The sequence below is a fragment of the Semicossyphus pulcher genome, unplaced genomic scaffold (genome assembly GCF_022749685.1).
Source record: "Semicossyphus pulcher isolate SPU_LCO1_2020_fin unplaced genomic scaffold, fSemPul1.0.p SCAF_7, whole genome shotgun sequence".
Lineage (NCBI taxonomy): Eukaryota > Metazoa > Chordata > Actinopteri > Labriformes > Labridae > Semicossyphus > Semicossyphus pulcher.
In genome coordinates this window covers 9,979,233-9,995,783 of record NW_027211748.1, presented here as the reverse complement: position 1 = coordinate 9,995,783, position 16,551 = coordinate 9,979,233, and the positions used below count along the sequence as shown (strand labels likewise).

Below are 16,551 nucleotides of genomic sequence, written 5' to 3'. Positions count from 1 at the left end.
GTAAGAAGAGCGCAGCAAGAGAGTCAGCTCCAAGCTAGCCAAGCCCAGGGCCATCCCTCCTCTTGGGGAGTATTGGCTTACAGATAGCAGCGGTGGTCTTGTCTTCCCAGTTTATTTATCAAGGGATTACCCAGTAAAGCCAAGGGAACTTTCTCAGCCCCTTCTTAACCCACACGCATTGCATTGTGGGATAAGGAGGGCTTGATCGGTCAGCGAAGGCCGCCCTCTTCCACTTTCCATGGTTTATGTGCAAAACAATCATAACCACACAGTCGGTCTCATAATGCTACCGACTGCTTCACTCCAGGAACAGGAACTTTATTTGTCAGCTCTGCCAAAGAGAACAACGGCTACCATTTGCAACAAAGGCACACAAATAGGCCTACATCGGTTTGCCAAGTGCATCGAAATAATAAAGGAAAAATGAGTCACACACTGAGATTTTGTTATAGTAACCGTCTCTGACCTGAGCTAAAACAACATCCACTTTTCAGCCAAGCTTCAGGGATTTTATTAATTTATCATAGTTATGAATCATGGGGCTAAATGGCCTCAATGGAACGTTAGCTCATAAAACTACAAAGCAATGGTTCTGTGCCATTAGTTGTACTGTTTTAAATTAGTCTCAGGGATTATTTGAAGTTTTGTATGCACTGTTCCAGTTGTTGCATTCATACGTGCAAATATGTACATTTATGACTCAAGAAAGTGTCTTACTGCAAACTGTCTCTGTTTTCATTCCTCTCCCTGAGAGAAGCTCCTGGGACTGCAGCTTACATCCATTATCCAAACCACAGTCACTGTCATTCCAAGATATTGGACACCCTTCATAACCATAAAATATTCACTTACCAGCAAAAATTAGAAAATTAAATTACATTCCCGTTAGTGTCGGTAAAACACAGAGCTCTCAAAGACATCAAAGGTGCTCTTCTTCCATTTGGGTTTGGATTCAGAGTCAGAGAAGAGACGGAGAAGAAAAACAGAAGCTCCTGTTTTGCAAAAAGTTGGACTACGTCTGGAATGGGAATTTCATTCAATATGAGACTGATACTACACTGGAAAAAAGCGGATGAGAGCGTGACAATTACATTTATTTGGTATTCACTTCATTGTGGTCTCTGACAAAAAAGGGGAAGAAAAATGCGATCAGAAAAGAAGCCGCGAGAGTAACAGGAACTCAAAGAGAGCCACTGGTTCACATTCTGGTGGGCTCTGTACACCACACAGGAAGATCCTTGTTACTTTGGCAACATGGTTGTTTATGATGTTTTCTCCAAAGAAAACCAAAGGCTTCAATTTAAATGCAAATGACTGAAGTTTTTATAGTCGAGCATCGAGCTAATTGTGTTTAAACAAGTAACAATTTCCATCCCTAATTGCAATGCATATGAAAATAGAAAGGGAGGGTCCGCTGGCTCTGCAGGAGAAGGGTTTCTGTTTCTATTTTTTGCAGTACATTTTTCATTTTGTGAAAAAAAAAAAAGGGAACCATCAACAACTGTATACTGTTTCCTGGTGCTATGCTTTTGTATAAAGCTATATCTACTTATATAAAGCTATAACTGTAATACTTACAGTATACTGTATGTATAGCAAGGATCCAGCCATACCAAAAAAAAAGTTTCCCCCTTTATTTACGCACTAATGTGACTACTTGAATTTCGCAGCACTAGCAGTGTTGTGGTGGAGCCCCTGAGGTTAAGGAAGCAAGCTGGAGACTGGAAGGTTGCCAGTTCAAACCCTGGGCCATCTGGGAAAATTTGGGTGGGTTGGGGGAATAAGGAAGTCTCTCTCCTCCCTTAACAACACTTGAACACTGGAACACTGGGTTTACAAAAGATTTACAATGAGAGGGTAACACTGTAAAAGTGATAAAGATTACTGGATTTCATGATAGATTGGATTCAAGGTGTACGGGTAGAGATTGTTCCCTCTCATTTGACCTGTGACCTTTGACAGTGTTTGTGTGACTCAAGGATGTCACAAAATGAAATGGGTGACCTGACCTACCAAAAATGTGTGACTGAATATTTTTCCATGCAATCATTCGAGTTAAGAACAATGTTTGAGCTGATGAATGCTCCCATTCCATGAACTTCTCCCTGAGGGAGATGAGAAGTCCAACTCTCATTAACCTCACATAGAGAATGAAGTCTTTCTTTTCCAGCCTCATTTCACACTTTTGATTCAACCTCTCATGACTTACTCATTTGTGATTAATGCAACATTATGCAATGATTTTAAGATAACAGCTTCCTTTGCTGGTGCACTCATTTGTTACAGGGAGAATGGAGTCTCTTTCATTCCCACTCTGCACTCTGAAGCCCTGTTTTTACACGATGGAACTATAGCTGTGTCTCAATTCAGGGGCTGCATTCTTCGAAGGAGGCGGTCTACGGAGGATGAGATGTTCATAGCCTACGTGGATCGCTAAAGCCGAAGTGAAGTAGGACGGTTTGGTTAATGGAGGATTTCCTGTTTGCTTACCTAGTGCCACCAAACGCTGCTCCTCTCACCTAGCAACAAGTAGCTAGCAGGCTAACTAGCTTGCATAACGTCAAGTAACTTAACCTATTATTTTAAAGATAATTTGTTTCAAGGGCTCTTTCATTTTTTTAACATTTGTGTCGGTAGCTGTTCGATTGAGTCGAAACCAAAAAGTTTTTTATTTAAAAGTGTGTTCCTCGGCTGCGTAAGAGTCGTCTTGTTTGAATTAGCGTGCAGTTAATCTCAGGATACGTTAGGCTGCGAAGGATCCTTCGTGGCCCGGGAAAAGGAGGACGCACTTGTCGGCAGCATCTGAAGTAGCCTTCGAAATGGGACAGCCTTCGACGTGCTGCAATCGGCCTTCAAATACGCGAAGGATGCAGCCCCTGGATTGGGACACAGCTTATGTAACCCGTTAAGAGAAAGAACTGAAGGCAAACCTTTTGTTATAAGTATAAGTACAAACATCATGTGTTCTAGCTTTAATAGTCTTCAGCCTATTTCAATGTACAAACATTCAGCATATACACTATAATATAAGAGCCCCCGAACCACTTGTGGACTAATTGTGGCAGCTTTCCATTTGGCCTCTCCCAGAAACCCTTGAGTGAGATAGAGAATAGATGATTTACAACATAACTCTTCTCTCATTGGCTTCTTTTCTCTCTCCCCCTGTCGGTTCTTTACGGCCATCTTTTAAGGTCTCTCTTCATTCTTTCTAAATCACTTTGTCTGCGTCTCTCTCTTTCGTCTTCACTCTGCATACCCTGTCAATCACCCCCTCCCCCCCCCCCCACCCCACCCCCCCTTGTCTTTTCCTCTCACTCTTATCCGAATGATGTCAGTGCTAATTAAAGAGAGACTCAGTCCCTCGTATATCACAGGAAAAAAGTCCTTGAGATTCCAATCAGTAAAGAGAGCGCCGGGTTTCTCTCTCCACATCGAGGCTTGTTTACCCTGATTAAATCACTCACAGATGATCTAAAAATGAGAGGCTCTCCTTTCCCCCCCCCCTCGTAGTAAATATGGGTGTTACTTTGGAGTTTGTTGACAACGTTTGTCCATCTTTGTAAACAAATTCAAGAGAATTACAGACATTAAATGTGGCAAGATGTCTCAGAGGATTTAAGTGTGGTTGAACCACGGCGACGGAGGAAAAAGAGACGGAGGAAGGTCAAGCGAGTTCATCTCGTCTGCAATATGGTGGCACATACGCGCGCGAGCAAAGAAAATAAGCTTGTGGGTAAAAACTTTGCTGGTTCATTGGAAGGCTTCAAATGAACACGTGGGCTCTCAATTACCACTAAAATCATAACACAGATGCAGCGGGCATTCAGCGGGCAGCTGCGTGGTTTTTATCATGCCAGCTAGCTTAGGTTTAAAGGCATCAGGTGAGGCTACTGGATGTATAAAAACACACAAGGGCATTTAAAGGGCAGCAGAGAGGGAGGGGGGGAGCATGGGGATAGTGCTGTGTGATATCAAAACTATTTATAGTAGACAGAAGAAATGCTACTACTGAGGTGTCCTGGTTTGTGGGTAATCGACGAGGTGGAGGCTCAAATTCTGTCATGTAACAGTATTTTTTTTAATGTATTGCCTGCTTCATATTAGGACTTGAAGGTCCAGGGATGGCCAGTGTTAAGAGCTATAGATGCAAACTGTGCTGAAGATATTTATTAGTCTTGCAAAATGCAACATCAGCACATTACTGCGCCTGTCAGCCATCCTTTCTTTTTCTTGTCATCTCTCTCTCTCCTGCCGTTTCACATTGTGTGTGAAAGAGTCCATCTGAGCAGCAGACCTCAGACTCTGATGGAAAGCCCCACATCATTTGAGTTTCCCCTCTGTGAACATTTCTTCAACTTATAATCAACTACACATCTGAGGATTCATATGATGATTCCGCGGATCCAAGTCATGGGTCGCAGAGAAAAATAATATACTGAGGACCACTGCTTCGTGTTCTGGTCCAGATTTAATGGCCCAGCCATCAATCATATGGTGATTGCTCGCAGTTGAAACTGCATCTTTCATACTGAGGAGAAGAAATAGGATTTCTTTTTTCCTGGTGTTGAGGGCTGCTGCATATTATCAGCAGTGAGGCTAACACTAAAAGAGGGAGGAGGAGAGCTGGAAAGATGTGTGAGGGTGGCTGAGGAGAAGAGAGGCTGCTGCACCCACCATCATTAGCTAATGGACTGCTGAGTAAGTCAGTCAGCTTGAGGGTTGGACAGAGTGCCAAAGGCACACACAACTTAGAGAGATGGGTTAAGCGTATAGATTGGCCATGAGCGCATTTTGCGTCAGCTACCATTCTGCTAACTGTCTCAAATATTAGATCCAGAGAAGCACACATAAAGGCCTGAGCGTGTGTATAATCCTTTTATATAAGGTGACCTCCAGAGGCATTCTGCGCAGCTGATGTCAGAGTGTATCTCAGAAAGCTTCTATTCTACAGCAATCATAATTCACTTTATCTTTACAGTGATAGATTTTTTTTTATCACAGTACACATCATCATATTTCTGAAACCATGAAAATACAGGGTTGCATCGAATGGGACGGGAAAAGTTAAACAAAAAGCTGTGATAACAAGAAGTTCTTTTTGCACCAATGATATTCTGTGTGCTTGCGATGTAAGCGGCTGCAGTCTTTTGAGGTGCCACCGTGGTGAATGGAAACCTTCCAGTCATCCCACTGGCCCTTGTTTCCATTATCTAAATGCCCAGGCTGCTATTATCATTCCTCCATAAGACTGTAATGAGAAGCTGGGGTAAAACCAACAAGCGGATAAGGTAGACCTGCGTATAAACTGCTCTGTAGCTGGCACTACTTTCTCAGAAGCAAAGCTCTTAAGTGAGAGACTGAATGAATGAGTGAGTGAGTGGATGCATGCTTCCCCGTGTTAAGTCTACTCATCTTTTGCAAGTACAAGATATAAAACGTTCCCCTCCAGGTCATATGAGCCATATCATTTTTAAGACCATGTCAATAAACAGCAGTCTGCGGCCTCTCGGGCACAGCCGACTCTGCAGGGAGAAACTTAAAGATAAATTGAACAGGGCAGCATTCAGGGGGAGAAAACCTCACTAAACATCGGAGCTCCCATTTCCACTGGGGCCCAATAAGAGTCGCCACTTTTACTGGACATTTTCCAATTTTCTCCTAATTGTGTCTACTCAACATAATCCAGCCCCAGGCTCCCCCAATATCCATAACCATAACCACTTCCCTCAGACCCGCGTTCACGCTCCATCTCAATAAGAGCAGGAATGTGTTAAAACAGAGTCGACCCGTCTGCTGCCCCACACAACTATCAATAGCTGCTTTCAGTCTAACGCACGCTGCAGGTATTGTCACAGGGTGGGCCGCACATCTAGGACTTCTAAAAACCTGATACCTGCACACGGTGTGGCGTGTGTGTGTACAGTATATATATATGTTATGACCCAGCTCCTACCCTATGACGTATTGCAACATATAGTGCAGACTCTGTGTAGTCTGCAGCTCTCTGAGTGAGAGAGAAAGCAACCACAAAGTGGTTTGGGATAACATCCCAGTGTAAAACCACAAAGTCACAATAATTCCTTTAATAACAACTCTATATAATATTCCGACTCGGTGAGAAACAGAGCTAGTTTTGTGCCTAACTTCACACATACTGCAGAAGTTATAGGAATCAACAGCGAGGTATGTGCACTTTGATTTGCTTGGCAGTTAGATAGCAAAGATAATAGGTGTTTAACATTGAATGTACGTCTGGGAGGGGGGTGAAGGTGGCTACGCTGAGACAGTAGTTGCTCACTGGAGACTTTACAGTTTTCCTTGACAGGCCACTGTGGCTTTATGAAAACATGCTGGGATTTAAAAAGGCCATGGGTCCTAGTTAATACATGGCAATAGAACTCTGTGTGTGTGTCCGTGTGTGTAAGTGAACGAGGAAGCGTAGGTGATCATGTTTACCCTCTAGCCTGGCTGAACGGCTGCGTGAAGCAACGAGAGCCCAGAAACTGGGAACCACCAGTGTCTGACTGGGGGCCACCTCCTTTATCAGCAACAATTCTCTTGGCCCTTTTTTCCAGCTGGCTGGGTCTAGTTTGTATGGCCTAGCTGGAACCCTTTCAATTCTGCCCCCCTTGTTCCCGTGCTACACTCCCGGCTCCAGACTCGCCTGCCACCCCATGAATACCAAGCAGCCATACACACACACACACACACACACACACACACACATATGTACATCCACACACAAAATACAAGCTGGATCTCACTCTGAATAGTTGTATTAGGTCAGTATTTAGGCCTGACAACCAGCCCTCCTCTGTCTGAGTGCGCGGGATTGTATACAGTAAGTGTCAGGCTCTGTGGCGTTCCTTCACTACATTGAAAAGAGGCCATACAAGTGGTTTTTGGATGTTTAAGCCCATTAACTACAAGATACTTTACATACATTGTATGATTCAAGTAACATTTATCGCTACACATAAATAAGTGTTTTTATCACCTTCCAGGCAGACATTTCTTTTAGTTCATTCTGGTGTCATAGGGGTGGGAATCGCAGGGTAGCTCACGAAACGTGGCCCACGACAACGATAATATCGCAATACAGCGATTCTACGACGATTGATATATTGCAAGACAATAATATAATAATACATCATGATATCTGACTAACTGAAGAATACAAAATGCCCATAAAAAGGCCAGAATTCATGTATTATTCACTGTAATTGGGTGTCAGTATCACAGACTATGACACAAACTGAGGTTAACAATGAGGTGACTCAAATTGGCAGGGAGATCTGTTTAGAGTGCTGATTTTGTTTTTATTAAATTATCTATATTTGGTGCCAGCAATACGATAATTGTATCACACCTATCGGGACGACGATATATTGCGACACCGATATTTTGTCCAACCCTGATGGTGTACTATCAAACTCAGTTTCAAATTCAGGGAAAAAAAACACCTTGCATGCTGATCGCTGCATCTTGATAAAAGGAAACTCTGGATTGAAGAATATTTAATTGAAAGTTGTTTCTATAATTTCTTAATGTGCAAAACGGAAGCTTGTACTACAAAGCCCCGAAGCTCTGTTGTCAGGGAACGTAGCCTGCAGGTATGACAAGTTGAAATTTCTGAATCAGAGTAATGCTCCGTTGCTTGAAATTGTAATTGGAGTGGATTGTTTGCTTGCAAGGAGTTGGATGGTAGAATAAGGTCAGTTCTGCTTCAGTGCCTGCGGTGTAGAAACTGGTCCTGACCGGGCCCTACTTGGCTAAGTAAGTTTAGTTGGGTAAAGAGAGCTACCCTTATGGTAATCTCTTTTTACAGGTTCTACATGTAGACGCTGTATGCAGTGACATGGATTTTGCGAATGTCAAGTGTTCTGGTTTCCCACCTTCCTCGAATGCATCAGAAATTATCGATCTGGGCATCACGTGTTTCCGTTACGGTGCTGCCCTGAAGAGGAGAAGAAAACTTTTAAAATGCTCGTTTGTTGAACGTAGGTTGGATCGATCATTTCTGATGCATTCGAGGAAGTCCGGAAATCTGAATGCTGAACGGCTTTTGTGACTCCGCGTGAAGGGAATTTATCTCAAGTTGAATTTGAGATCTAAAATGGATAGTTAGCTGTAAGCATGCAGATGTCTGTTTATAGAGATTAATAAGAAGCTAAATAATCGTCAGATAGCCACTGATGGGAGCCGGGGTGTCATTACGGCGCATCATGTTCCGCCTGTTTCTGCTCTCCACACGGACTGCATACGTCGCAGCCTGCTGATACGCGATTGGTCAATATTATTTGGACTACAAGCGTACTACAAACAGAAACCAGAACACTTGCCTTCCTGGAAATCCAGGTCCCACGTCTGTAAATAGTAGCCCCGATAGATACTTTATTTCAATAGCCTAGTTGTTGACAGGCGGGAGCTGGGTCCATATGGACTGCGGGGGTTGCGGGGGTATACTTTACGGTGGTGTCTTGAAGACAGACCTGACAAAGCTTTATTTTCACTTTTTACTAAAATGCCTGGCTTGTTCACCGGTGTCCCCAGAGACTATATCGCCGTCAGACTATAGCCAATTGGATCCAAGATTGCCCTTAAAGTAACTTTAACTCTATGCACTTTTTCACCACAGTGATGAACAGTCCGTGAGAATAACTTTCAGTAAGTCATGGGAAGTCTGCAATTGTGCATTTAAAAAAAAGGGAAAAACTGATTTGAAGATTATTCCAGCAGCAGCTCTCACATTATGGCTTCTATAGTGTTGTCTTACAGTTCTGGGAACAGCTCCAGTGTAGACTTGTGCACAAGTGGTCCCATTATAGATATTAGGGAACAACTGCAGCCTACACAACCCTGTCAACATTTGAAGCATTGTTCTTCCCTTCTCCATTCCCATATTCAACACAGTTAATATCACAGAAGGCTATAGTCCAACTGAGTAACTCCAGGTTCTGACGGGATATGAATCATAAAAACTCATATCTACGGCTTGTCGTGGCCAACTAATGAGATGGAGAGAGTTAGGGATCAGGATAAGAGAGAATAAACAGAAATATGACTTGCTATTCCCACATCTCAGGGAAGTCAAGTCCAGGCACCTACTCAGGAAAAAGAGGCCAGCTAAAGGTAGGAGAAGCATGATGTCCTGAACTCTCCAGCTCATCATGAGGAAACACATCTATGAGAGGCTCATTCAGAAACATTAAATGCACATAAAATGCATCGAGAACCATGTCTGAAATCTGGATGAGAGAGGGAGATTCAATGCAGACTGACATGCTCCTGAGGATTTAGTTATGTTTCTCCTGATGACGAACATAAATCACTTCTAACCACCTTCTGCTCCGCGGCGTATGACTCACGTCACCTTACACCCACACGCATGCCTGGGACTTTGCATTTTGGCAGAGAAAGTATTGTTTAAAATGCGTAGATAAAGATCATTGCATTCACTGACAAAGCTGATTTCAGACGTGCAAACGGCTCCGCAACCCGGAGTGTATTACATCAGTGTGTGCTATTTATTACACTGCGTGTCTAAATATGTGACAGATTACAATCTTTACTACAGATATTTGATCTGTAGTTTTAAAGCCACAGTAAAATGCTAAAGGAATTAAACACAACTGCAAACCCTAATCCTTCTGTGTGTTTAATGTAGTCTCACCACAATGCCTGCTGTGAACACGAGACGACAAACCAAGATAAAAGTGTTTTAAAGAAGTTTTGCTTTAGATTTAACTGCAGAGTTCAGCTTTAACAACTGTCTGGCAGTCGTTCATGAAACTGTCTGCATGTTCTGAACATCCAACCTAAAACCACATTTAACATAAGGCATGTGGAAGTACTCTGAGCATTCAAGTGCAGTAAATCCCCATTTTATCAACTACTTTTCTCATTTAAGTCAATGAGGAGTTTATAATATCCCCGCACAGTCGGAACGTAAATAACACTGATATTGATTTTAAAGCAGCTTTTATTTTGGAAAACGTGTCTTTTGCCTCGGCTCAGCCTGCACGACTTTAGAGAATGAAGTGAACATTATTTTTCTCTGAATAGTTTCAACTCTGTGCAAACATTAATGCAGTGAAGGGCTTTTTGTTGCAATGGTGGAAAAAATAGCTCATAACCCACAAGCAGTCTTTCCAATCAATACAACAGATATTGCCAAAGTATACGTACGAAACAAAGATGTTAAACAAAACGTTTGGAGGCATTTGACATGTGCCATTACAGCTGCTGATCTAGTGAGTGTACTCACCGTGGCAGTGATGAGAGGACCATGGAGCTGTGCGTAAAGCAAGGCCTCGTTAACGTACCCCCGTACCCCGAGCAGGGCTAGTTCGAGGCTGTGGTGCCCCGCCATGGCGTGGGTTAGCTGCTCCAATAAGCTGGTGTATCTCCTCCAAGGCTGATCCAGCTCAGACACGCTGGCCAAGCAGCCTCGCATCACATTCAGACAGTAGCCCACGCAGGGCTTGATCAGCGTCAGTCCTCTGCAGTGGGAGCAGTACACCATCTTCACCAGGCCCTTCACGCACTCTTTGCTCAGGCTGACATATTCTGTAGCGTTCATCACCTCCAGACCCTCCTCCAGGGCCAGGCCCAGTTGTCGGCCGGCTCCCAGTGCCCCCGACAGAGCTTGGGCCATGACTGCCGGATGAGGCCCGAACGGGTTGACATCCTGCCTGGTCATGCGGAGACAGTCGCCCATTTCGCTGGCCGTCGTCATGCTGCCGTCGATGCCTGGATTGATGAGCCGTGTGTAGACCAGCGGGAAGAGGTTGTTAAAAAACTGGTGGACTGACGCATCCACAGAGACGTTGGCCCCACGGAGGTAGAGGGATAGTGAAGAGAAGAGTTGGTTAACATGGGGTAGGGCATGCCGGGACAGTGATGAGTAGGTTACCTCCAACAGAGAGCTCAGGTGGCCCTGAGAGAAGGAGAGAAGGTACTGGAACATGTCTGCAAGGAAAGCAGAAAACAAAACAGAGATAAGGGACGATGAGAAATGACACTTTGTGAGCGGAACATTGTAAATCATGTGAAATGATATACCAGCATTGAATTGATGAGGCATTTAAAATGCAAACACATATCCAAAACGTGGCTCTTAGCCAGCTGAGCTTGGCTTGTAAGATGGGTTGAGAAACTGGTGTCAAATTCCCTTATAATGTGGTTGGATATCGTTGTGGATAAAGTCGTCACCCTAATAAGAATATCTTAAGGAGACAGCCTTTGCCAAGGGAGAGAGAGAAGTGAACTGCATGCTGATATGAGCGGCGACCGCCATCACTTTGCATTTTCTGTGGCGAATACTGAATTCATCCAGATTCCACAGGGTGTTTGACATGCCAACAGCCGACACGCACGCAATATTTGAGTCATTCAGTTCTTAAGTCACTTCCTGGTGAGCGAGTGAAGCTGAAAGGCAATCAATGATGTCAGTGCAGAGGCTGATTAGTGCAAATGAAGTGCCACTTCTCCCTGAGCCAGGTTCTGTTACAGAGCAGAGAGACAAACTGGCGTGAGACCAAACTTTCCCGTTCATTTCCTCCAACATTCTCCTTTGCCTGTCCCTTTTTCACTGCTCATTGACATGGTTTATGTTAAATCAATTTGGTTAATCACATAATAGAAAATCGGCCAGTCTTGCTTATTAGACCACTTCTACCACCCTGTACGTCCCAGCTCATCGTTTTGTCCCATTATCTCCTTCACTAGAGGTCCACTTAATCTTGTAACCTTTTGTTCTGTTTCCTCTGCAGCAAACATTCTCTTCTGTATGCAGCTCTGTGGGACTGCATGTATATGTATGTATGTATGTGTGCGTGTGCAGGTCCTGGACACAACACTCTCCTCTGGGGTGTGATGTCAGCTTAAAAGCATGCCAGGACATGAAGGAGCAGTAGCAACTGTACAGAAATCGAGACAGGAGAAGGAGGGTGCCAAAAACCCCCACCAGCACCACCACACATGCATACGTACAAAACGTTATGAATATTCTGCATGTGACTTCAAACTCTTTATTAATGATGCACTGTTGGCTCAAGTCTGTTTGATGTCATCCCTTAAAAATTCCTTCATAAGACTACCTTTCTCATATTGAATCTATCTCCCTGCAGTGTTTGTAACCAAATGACTGTGTGTGTGTTTGTGTGTGTGCCTGTGTGTGTCCAGCCCCTCCCAGCTCACAGACAGAAGGATAACAACAGTCATGTCCTCCTCAACAGCTGCACTAATATGACCGCTGTCTGTGACACACGGGGACTCCCCACTGGCCGATAAAAAGGCACAACTCACTCGTGATGGACCAGAAACCGTCGGCACGATCGGAGCTGCTCCCGCACGCACGGTATCGTAAGTTCGAGTTTAAAGAGCATGACTGCGTGCGACAGAAATAAAGCAGACGGACATGACAAGTAATGGTTAGGAGTTTTAATGCATCTTCAGAGACGGACCAAGGAGAGCATTAAAATGAGAATGAGCGTTGGGTTGGAATAGAAGTTGGAGTACAAGTTTCGGTTCCACTTCGGTGTCTCCTGAGCCGGAGGGGCTGCAGAGTAGCTACCAGTGTGAGGTCTGTCTGCCTGCCCGCCAGTCAAGTCACAAGGCTCAATAACCACAAGAAATTTACACCACAAGATATACCCACAGCCTTAGGTTACAGAGCATTACATAATGTTATTATAAAATGATTGTGCTCAGAAATACCATGATTTAATCTTGCCCTCTGTGAGGCGTGCTCTGGGAAGTCAAAACTAGACTATCCTACAGAAGACAAGAGGTGAAATTTCAGAAAAATCTTGTCCAACACTTCTCAAAACATCATAACTGGATAGACATCTTTCAGAAGGTTTACGTCAGGATCATTAAATCCTTAAAACATTCCGTACTTCTTCGAAAAGCTTATTTTCATTTGCCAAGAGGGTGACACACACAGAGAACACGGACGAGGAAAAAAGGGGAAGAGAGTGGGAGACGGCCAGGAAAATATGGCATAAAAAGAAGCGACTGAACTTTTGAACAAGGAAAAACAACTACTGTACAAGTGGGCTCCACCTTGTGAACATGCACTGACATCTGGATTCATTTGGCCCCTGGGTCCCGAGCACTTCCCTGTCTCTCCATAGCCGTTACTTCAAACGTACAGGAGGACAAGAGTCCACCTTTCTTCCTCTCCACACTCCCTCTGACAAACAACATAATGGCCCCCTTGGTGCGCTCATCTTCAATATCAGTTTCTGTTCTTCATCGAGCTCCGGCCCACGCTCAAATGTTTGCGTCCGAGATAAATCAGGCACAATAGTTGTGGTTTCCTCTGCGCTCTTCGGTACCAGGAAACAGGAAGACAACAATAAAGGAGAAACCCTCATTGCACTGGGTTTGATTGTTCTGCCTGACCATGTGTCTGAATCTGGATGTGACCACACTCCATTCAGACACACAGCCGTGGGTGGCTATCATTACCATGTCACAGTCTCCAATCAGTTAGCCTCTTGGGAAATGAAGCCGGGCTGGAATGAGGCTATTTTGCATGATGCAATTATCTTTCATTTCCGTGAAAGCCCTAACAAGTCAGAGATTCAAAACACATAATTTTCAGGCTAACTATAGAGGAACAGGTCTGATCCGACATGCTCTCTGCTGGGAATAAACAAGGTTACAAACAGATAAAGGAGGAGAGGAGGCCTCTGTCCTGCAGCGGCCTGAACTCACAATGTATTTATGACTCTGGGATTGGATATTATACCGTATCTTTCCACCAATGCTACGCCAAGGCCACTCTCTGAGCTCATCGGGTTCAATCATAAGAAGCTATTTCCACTTTACATTCGGCATGGCAACCCAGTGTTTTATTGGCACGTGTAAGGATTAAGTGTCACCATGGTGAAGCTGCCACAATAAGTGAGTCAAAACATGCAGTGGAAGCTCTGTTACACAACTATGGTGATGAGTTTCTGTAGGCCTCTCTAACATTGAGAGTGATGCACATACTAAGAGTGTGTGTGAGCTGAGCTGCACTGTGACAGTATGAGTAGGTATTTAAAGCCAATGTATCAAAGCTGGGATGCAAAACTCCCGACATATCACAGGCAAGTAGAAGCAGTGCTTTCTTTAGTTGTGGTACAAAGTTATTTGTTAATTAAAGTTTAAAGCACCTGTATACAGCATTTAAGACTTTCTGACTTTGATGACTCCTAGTGGTGGTATTAAGAAATGCACTGTTGCAGACAGCAATGCATGCATAAATAAAGCAACTACATGGTTTTGTCTGTGTATGTGTGCAGTATGACAGATCAGAACTCCAAAGCGTGCCCAAGCTTCACAGACAAATAATGAATTTGTGGAAATGTTTTGAAAGTCTGACAAGACAAAGCATTTCCTGAAGTCCTAAACTCTTGGAATGGTAATATTAATATGTCCAGCTCATTTAGAGACAAGTGTTCAACAGAAAACAGTAAAGTATTTTCTTGAATTAGGTTAAACTTAGGGATGCACGATATTGGATTTTTTGCAAATATCCGATATGCCGATATTTTCCAACCCTTTTTGCTGATTGCCGATTTCGATACTGATATATTAGGCACATGTTTTTTCCCATCTAATTGCAGAGAACATCAAGTCTCCCCTGTAGTGGACCTGATATAATGCCGACTCTTATTGTAATGGCCCACTGGCAGATGTAGAAATAACATAATTGAGTGCTTTTTAAAATGTAGATTCACCGGGCAATATGAAAACTACTTAAACTTAGGTTATGTACAAAATGCCATATTTATTTGTATGTAATATTTTCTTTTTTTAGGGAATCATGGAGCATTTAGGCATAATTAAATAATTGGCAAGAAATATTGGCAGAAAAATTAAATATCTGCAGATACCGATAACATGCCGATAATATTGTGCATCCCTAGGTTAAACCAAATTAAATCCTAACAGGTCTTTTCTGCATTGTGCTGACAAGTAAAGTATGAGCCCGCCTTTTCTACTACTGTATAATCCCCGAAATGTCGTACCATTCGATAAAGAGCTATGTTTTCAAATGGGACCTGCTGCGTAACCAGAAAGGATCCCTTTTACATTTTGCTCTTAAAAACACTCCTTCAGGTTCTCTTTAAAGGTATGATAAGTAGGATTTTCCAAGAAAAATAAAAGTTAGACTATATATGTGTGCTGGTGAGTGTGTTTGCAGACTCTTGTGAGACCCTTCCCTCTGCATCTATTCTGCTGTTTTGCTTTGCACGGGACGTTTTCAGGAGGGGCGCTGTTGTGGTTCCCTGAGCCAATCACAGGTGAGTGTGGGAGTGATTCAAATTAGACACTGGGCCCCATTCAGACCGGCGAACATTGCGAAAGATTGATGCAGAGTTGTCCTTCTTTCTGTTGGACAGGTAGGTGCCTCAAACCGGGTAGGACAAGCTAACCGGTGGTTAGCATGCTAGCGCAATGGTAACCGGCTGTTAGCATGCTAACGCAAAGGTAACTGGCGGTTAGCATGCTAGCGCAAAGGTAACCGTGATGCTGTCGTTGTTAGCTTAAAAACTTGTAATGATGAAATGGATGCACCAATTTTAGCGACACCAAATGATTGGTGAGCTGTAAGAGAACACAGCAATGCAACATGCACTATAAGGAAAATTTGAGTTCTTGATTTCAAATGTGTATACAAGTATCTTTAATATAAGAAAATAGGGAAATGTATCATGTTTGGGTCGGCCCCCCATGGAAAATCTAGTTGTATGGCCCCGAGAGAGGGTTATACCGTTTCTGTGTTAGTGTGAGTGCATCTTTTAATAAGCACAAGTATGAGTGCATGTGTATTTTTAAGTATGTGCATATAGGTTCATAAAAGTGGGTGTGCATATGTGTATTTGCATGCCTGAAGATGCGGTAATATTGTGATAATGAGGTAGGAGACACTGTTCTCATACCATGGAGCCGTGGACCCTTCATATCTTGGCAATCAGTCCTGACTGGAGCTGACCAACCATCTTCTCAGGCAAAGCATTTTAATCCTCACACTGGCTTGGGTTTCAGACAGGTCACCACACAGATATATGACACAGTGACACGTGTAGATTATATATCCTTGTTTTAATTAGTAGGAATACTGTACATAAGGCCGTCACCCACTCAGCACTGGTCATCTCAGGTTACAGAGGAGAGCTGCAATGTCACACAATCTCCCAGCCTTTAACCTTCCAGCAAACAGACCAATGGTAATAAACTATTAATAAGTCAATGAATCAATCTGTTGATTCATCATACTTGTGTGGTAAAATCACACGTCTGAGGTCTAAAGTGGGAGCATGACTCATCTGTCAGACGACACGCGCAGACATGCTGTCCATGCAAATCTGACCTACAAGAAGTGGGGAGCTTCACTCGGACCACAAACAACAAGCCCTCGAGAAAATCACAAATGTGTGTGCACAAACCCTGCTCCGAAATCCTAATTTGCTCGTATCGTCCTATCAGGGGGGCTAACAGGTGGGATAATGAGCTCGGGAGGAGCCGGAGGGGGGGTTGGGGGGAGCTTCC

The 16,551-nt window shown here is 43.6% G+C and overlaps 1 protein-coding gene across 2 annotated transcripts in view; it reads right to left on the bottom strand.

Moving 5' to 3' along the window:
• Nucleotides 1-16,551, bottom strand: part of LOC138611703 (glypican-5-like) — a 101,484-nt gene that overhangs the window by 67,430 nt on the left and 17,503 nt on the right. For both annotated transcript variants that reach the window (XM_069684902.1, XM_069684903.1), the window contains exon 3: nucleotides 10,268-10,971. In XM_069684902.1, the coding sequence (XP_069541003.1) occupies nucleotides 10,268-10,971 (704 nt within the window). The remainder of the gene's footprint in view (nucleotides 1-10,267; nucleotides 10,972-16,551) is intronic.